General features: G+C 36.6%; 1 protein-coding gene across 1 annotated transcript; it reads left to right on the top strand.

Annotated features, from left to right (window-relative positions):
• The first annotated feature begins 3160 nt into the window (after positions 1 to 3160).
• Positions 3161 to 6448, top strand: LOC131804586 (uncharacterized). The gene has a single exon (XM_059127645.1). It carries the CDS (start codon positions 3161 to 3163, stop codon positions 6446 to 6448), a length of 3288 nt encoding a protein of 1095 aa, XP_058983628.1.
• The last annotated feature ends 633 nt before the right edge of the window (positions 6449 to 7081 follow it).

The following is a 7081-nucleotide window of genomic DNA, read 5'->3' as shown; positions in this document are numbered from 1 at the left end:
TTTTTGGAATTTCCCAAAGACAAATTTCGAGATTGAAAATCGAAAATCAACTGTTCGAATGATTCAACCGATTTAGTAGCTATAACAAAACGAGTAAATGGAGTAATCGACATTATGCAACTAATTAGAATTATAGAAGTGGAAATTAAAAGATCAACAAATGTTATTTTAGAATTGACAATTGAAGGAAACTTAAGAACAACTCCTTCTGGGTGAGTTATACTAAGTGTCAAAGGGTGAGAGCGGCCACAAAATTTAAACCGCGCAAGCCAATAAGTGATGGAATCACTAAAAAGTATAGCAAATTCAATAATTTCTCCAAATATTTATTATTAAGGTGGGGAATATGTTAGGGAGTATATACCGAAAGTAGGGTGTATTCTCCAAAAAAAAAAAAAAAAAAAACCCAAACACTACGAAGACTCACAAATAGTACAAACAATTTTTAGTTAATTACCGAAACAATTGCACAACTAATATATGTTGGTAAGGTGGGATGTAGTTAATACTAAATGTTGGGTGAATCTGTCCAAAAAAAATAAATTCTTTAACAAATTACAAAAATTCACAATTTATGCTGTTTTGCACAGTGGGTCGTACCAACAATGGATATCGCACAAGGAGGAATAAAACACAAGCGAGGTCGGCAGAGAAATGACTATGCATAAGCAGCTACGCACCCACGCAACATGCAACGCACCAAACGATCCAAAATTTGTTAGTGTTTTAACTAAATATCAAATCGACGCTTAAAATGGCTTGGGGAACGATGGGGAATTCTTCTTGAACATTTTGGCAATGCAAATTCTCAAGTAAGAATTGATCGATGTTTAAAAACTCGAACGTATATTGAACGTTGGTGAGGATGACAAATAACCAAACGATGAATAGCCGGACGTTTATAATAGAAATTCTCACAAAAATGAGAATTACTAAACAAAATAAACGAATGGACTAGTAACAACATCAACGTCAAATGTTTTTGGTTAGGATTAGGATATTCGATTTTTCATTCTTTCAACATTCTGAGTGAAATCTTTCAATTGCAGAAAAGTAAAAATGTTCAAATTCCAAAATTCGTTTAGTTTTCGAAATAATAAACAAGAATTGAATTTGTTTTTATTAAATTGGCAAAATTTGCAGTTTTACAATAGTAGTGGTTTTTTGCCAGTAGTCGGCACCATTTTTCAATGCTCGGCATGTCTATTTGCCAGTAGTCGGCATATGGTATTTCAGTAAAGAAAATATTATTTTGTATATTCTTTATATTTCAAATAGTATAAAACAATGCTATATTACTAATTCACAGGTTAATCCAGAATTTGAAATTAATTTTGTTTTTAAATGGTGTTTTATTTAATTATCATTCTAAACCAAATATAGGTAAAAAATCAAAAATAGTATTGTTACCTTCAGTAACGCATGGATTTTCAATTAAAATAAAAATGAGACTAAATAAAAACAGAAAAATATTTCTTTCTTATATCTGGAATTCATTTTGTCTTTCAAGCTAGGTACTGTTTTTAATTCATTTTGGTTTAACTTATACCTAAACATTAGGAATAAAATCAGGTAATGTTAAAACACACATAAATATTTTTTTTTTTTTGTTCTATAAACATACTTTAGATTTAATTACCAAAACAAACAATAAATACAAAAATCAAGCACACCTACATATTTATAAGTTTTAAACTGCTTATACAGCATTATTATATCACATATTTGGACTATTTTATTGTTACAGTTAATTTTCTTTATTTTAGTTCATTGGCCATTGGTTCATTCACTTTTGCAATGTTTTTAAGTTTCTTTAACACATTTATTTATTTTGCTTACATAGCATTTAATGTCTACTAGTAACCGACCTACATTACAATTAATTTATATCAGCATTTATCAATAGCATTTTAATTAATTATGTTAAGAAATTATGTATATAAAGACAGCCAGAAATAAAGAAAATTCAGTCGTCTTTTGTAGTGACTAAACTAAGAGTTTTAATTACTATCTAGGCGGCTTCCTTCAAGTTCATGTGCTTGCAAGGAAATTAATTTGGATACTAAGTGTCAGTTCAAATTTATGTGTTTGAATTGAATCGCTCTAGATCCTACTACCGAAACATTTTTTGGTGACCCCGACGTGATCCTGACGGTAACTAATCCGAAACATTTTTTGGTGACGTTATCCACGAGGTGTGAGGACGTAACGCACGCGTACCAATTTCAAAAACCCCCTTTTGGAGCTCTGGAGGAAAACCAGGAGGAAATTGCCTGAAACTAATCATCATACAACAACTGCTGCTACTCGCTGATAAATCAACAAACAATAATGGCAAACGTCCAAGAGCTTATTTCTCAGCAAGAAGAAAGAGGCAGCAATTTCGAAAAATTCGTCTCTACTATAAAGAAGGCACCTCTTGAAAGGAGAACGGAAGAGTTCTACAAGAGCAAACTTGATGAACTAAGGCTGTTATGGCAGAATTTTGAGAAGGCAGAAAACAGAATTCGCGATGATCCATCATTGTCAGAGGATGATCCGTATATTGCTCGGAATCTATATAGAACGATTGGAGAGAAGTTCAGCTCAACAATGGAATATATAGACGCGGAAATGAAGAAACTGAGGTCAGCCAAAAGTAAGCCAGTTCCCACCTTGAGAGAGAAATCGACTGAAGTTGTCGCAGGAGACAAAATACCTTCCCGTGTTGATGGGCTTGTCAGAATGATAAATGCTCGAATGAGTGCCCTTAGTCGTCACTTGCAAGGCTTGGGCACAATCGAAGCGGAACAGCCGAAGCAATTTTATAGCATCAAAGAAGATACTATAAAAAAGCTATGGAATCAAATAACGGAGCTCTACGATGAAATATTGCAGCAGATTGAAGATCCATCGAAAATTGGATTAATTCAAGAAAACTGCGATATGCTGGAAGATTCGGTACAAGACAACTTAATAAAACTAGCAGTCTTGAAAGACAAATGCAGCGAAACCGTGACCATTGCACCTCAATTAGGGAGTGACATTATAGCACATAGTTCACTCCCACTACCAAAAGGTAACAATTCCTCAATTCAATGGGGATTGTTTGAAGTGGCGTCAGTTCTATGAACTTTTCTTGGAGATGGTAGACAAACAGTCTCTTCCAAGTGTTCAAAAAATGTGGTATCTCAAAACCAATTTGTCTGGCGAGGCTGGCAAACTAATCAGTCATCTATCCTTGACAGAGGATAATTACAAAACGGCATGGATGTTGCTGCAAGAACGTTATAACAATAAGCGGGTTCTTGTTTCCACTCTAGTAGAACGGATTTTGAGTCAACCAAATGGAACAACGGCCTCCATCAAGGCTCTGCATGACACTACAAAGGAATGCATGCTAGCCCTCAACAATCTTCAAATCGACACAACGTCTTGGGATGCTCTATTGATTCAATTGATCACAAAGAAATTGGATCACGCTCTGTACATACGATTCATGCAATCACTGGCGAATCCGAAGGAAGTTCCTACTATGAAAGAGCTGTTTTCATTTTTGGAACTGCAATTCGAATCAATGCAATCGATTGGAAAAGCGGCATCTACTCACAAGGGTTCAATCAAAACTGTTTCGTCCGTAACATCAGTGGAGGATCACAGGAGTTGTAAACTATGCAAGAACGACTCCCATCCAATTTATCATTGTAAGAAGTTCTTGGCAATGACAGAAGGTGAGCGATTGAAATGGATACAGCAACATAAATTGTGTGTAAATTGTTTCAAATCGGACCATGCAGCAAAAACTTGTTTTTCTGGCAACTGCAAAATATGTAGTAATAAGCACAATACATTGCTACATTTGCCAAAAAAGTCTCAACCGTCGCCGAAGGCCTCAAATCAATCACCACCAACAAAAATCGATATCGCACCAGTCAACGTTACTGCAGTTTCTTCGGCATCAGCAGAAGATCAGAAAAGGGTAATCCTAGCAACGGCTAGAGTCATCATCAAAGCGACTAACGGTATGTCAGGCGAATTTAGAGCGCTGTTAGACTCGGGTTCGCAAGTGAACATTGTGACGGAAAGACTCATACAAAAATTGTCACTTAGAAAAGCAGATGCCTCTTTATCTATTTCCGGAGTCGGAAGGATTCAGAAGAAGGCTTATCATCGGGTAAACATACAAATGTTATCAAGCAATTCTGAATTTTCCACAAATTTGGAAGCATTTGTTTTGCCCACAATTATACCTCCGCAACCAAATCATGATTTGGATATACAAAACTTGCAAATTCCCAAGAATATTAGATTAGCAGACCCTAATTTTAACGTTCAAGGAAAAATTGACATTTTACTCGGAGCTGAGTTTTACTTCAGTTTAATGCAACCAGGCACGATAAAACTAAATGGTCATCAACCCATACTCCAAAATACTGCGCTTGGCTGGATGGTAGGTGGTTTAATTCAACAATCGTCAACGGACGACACATCAGCAGCGCTAACATGCGCAATTTTTAGTGAAACATCACTGGAACAAGCTATCGAAAAATTATGGAAACTTGAGGAAGTGGAATCAACTGAAAAGGTCATGTCTCCATTAGAAACCCTTTGCGAATCTCACTTCAATCAACATGTTAAGACGGATCAGAATGGTCGTTTCATCGTCAGCTTTCCGTTTCAAGAATCTCCAACAGCATTGGGGAAATCACATGCAATGGCTTATAACCGATTTATGAGCCTTGAACGCCGACTTCTACAGAAGGAAGATATCCGAAGTCAGTACGTTAAATTTATGCGAGAATATGAACAATTAGGACACATGCAAAAGATTGACGTGTGTACCGTATCAAATCCTAAATATTTTATTCCGCATCATTGTGTTCTCAAGCCCGATAGTACAACAACAAAACTTAGGGTTGTATTTGACGCATCAGCGAAAACTTCATCAGGTCAATCGTTAAATGATCTAATGTATACAGGACCAATCGTACAAAGTGAATTGTTTTCTATTTTGCTGAGGTTTCGATTGCCAAAATTCGTCTTCACAACCGATATTGAAAAGATGTACAGGCAGATTTTAATGCATCCCGATGATCAAAGGTATCAGCTAATTATCTGGAGAGAGGATCCATCCCATCCAGTCAGTTATTACAAACTTAATACGGTCACATATGGGACACGTTCAGCACCGTATCTGGCTACAAAATGCTTACAAAAGATTGCAAACGAGAACATGGAGCGTTATCCATTAGGCTCACAAATGCTGAAAGATAATTTTTATATGGATGACGGTCTCGTCGGTGCAGATAGCCTAAGTACAGCTATTGAAATACAAAAGGAGTTAATAGCAATCTTGAAAAAACACGGCTTCATTCTAAGGAAATGGTCATCCAATACACCAAGATTGCTGAAGGACATACCACCTAGCGATCGAGAAGTGAACCTGGATCTCAACGAATCTCAAACAATAAAGACGTTGGGATTATATTGGATGCCGCAAGCAGATCAATTTTGTGTAAAAACGAACATTGATCATAATGAAATCATATCAAAACGAGTAGTTACGTCTGAACTAGCAAAATTATTTGATCCGCTTGGTCTACTTGCACCGATTGTGGTGAAGGCAAAAATATTTATTCAGCAGCTGTGGCAACATACATTAGATTGGGACGAAGCATTACCCGAAAAACTTTGTGCCACTTGGAAAACATTTCGGAGGGAATTGGAAGGTCTCAACAACTTTAAGATACCGCGACATGTATTCTGTGGGGAGATCCCGACGAAAATCCAGTTGCATGTGTTTGCCGATGCATCGGAAAGAGCTTTTGGCGCGGCTATTTATATTCGTTTTATTGGAAAAGATGGACGAGTAGTTGTACGTCTGATCTGTGCTAAATCCAGGGTAGCTCCTTTGAGAAAACAAACTCTACCGCGATTAGAGCTATGTGCCGCAGTGGTAGCAGCTCAACTGGCTACCAGGGTGAAAAATGACCTAAGGCTTCAGAATAATCCGATGTTTTTATGGACTGATTCTGAAATAGTACTCGCCTGGATAAAATCAAGGTCCAACGTATATAAGACTTTTGTGGCTAACAGGGTATCCACCATACAAAACTTAACATTGCCAGAACAATGGAACCACGTTAAGTCAAAAGAAAATCCTGCCGACATTTTATCCCGAGGACTCTCGCCAGCTGATCTTTCTAAATGCCGATTATGGTTTCATGGTCCAGTTTTTCTTCATGGAAAGGAAGAACTATGGCCGACCAAATTCTCTCCGCAAGAGGATATAACAAATAGCATGGAGTTAAAGACTGCAGCTACGACGTCAATAGTAGCTTCTGACATGCATCTAATACATATGATCGAGCACAAAAATTCATTCAGGAAGTTACAAAGAATTTTGGCATACGTGCTTAGATTCACCAGCAATGCACGTATGCAAAAGGTGCACGTAATGCACGTATAAAACAGGTGCATAGGTATCAGTCTTCCCTAAGGAGTTTTAAAATTGATGTTTAGCTTTATTTTATTATCATGCTTCGCATATAAACTCTAGTTCAATAATTTCATCGTATCGACGATTTTTAAATTCGGTACATTCCAAAGACAATAAATGTATAGTCTAAAAAGTTGTCTCATCTGTTATCTACGAAAAAAGTGCTTCAATAGATGTTGGTCATGCTGTGAGAGAGCAAAGACTATTCACTCAATTCTCTCAAAATATTGAATATTTTTATGATTTGTTATTATTTGTCATTTGACTTTGTTTACATTTAAATTACCCAACTATGTCGTGAAATATTCAAAATATAAAACTTAAATAGGAGAAAAATGAATAAATTATTTTCGAAGTAGAGTGATTTCACTAGCCCTGAGTGGCTTCACTGGCCCAAGATCAACCATGTTGTTATTGTTGTTGTAGCAGTTTTACATGTCCCGTTGTTTTTTCCGACTAATCCGGTTCTTTCTCAATGTCCAGGTTTAGGAATTCTGCTACCTTTGTGGGTTGTAGCCATGGATCCTCTGGACGGAGTTGGGTAAGTTTGGCTGGACAATTAAACATCTGCATTAGTATGAATGCTATTCAGACCTGCTTGAT

This window comes from Musca domestica, unplaced genomic scaffold (assembly GCF_030504385.1).
Source record: "Musca domestica strain aabys unplaced genomic scaffold, Musca_domestica.polishedcontigs.V.1.1 10, whole genome shotgun sequence".
NCBI lineage: Eukaryota > Metazoa > Arthropoda > Insecta > Diptera > Muscidae > Musca > Musca domestica.
Note: the sequence above shows the minus strand (reverse complement) of the source record. Positions and strands in the feature narration are given on the sequence as shown.

Bases quoted from the DNA above. Each gene is read 5' to 3' on its own strand.
- LOC131804586 (XM_059127645.1), top strand. From the start codon at position 3,161: ATGTGGTATCTCAAAACCAATTTGTCTGGCGAGGCTGGCAAACTAATC.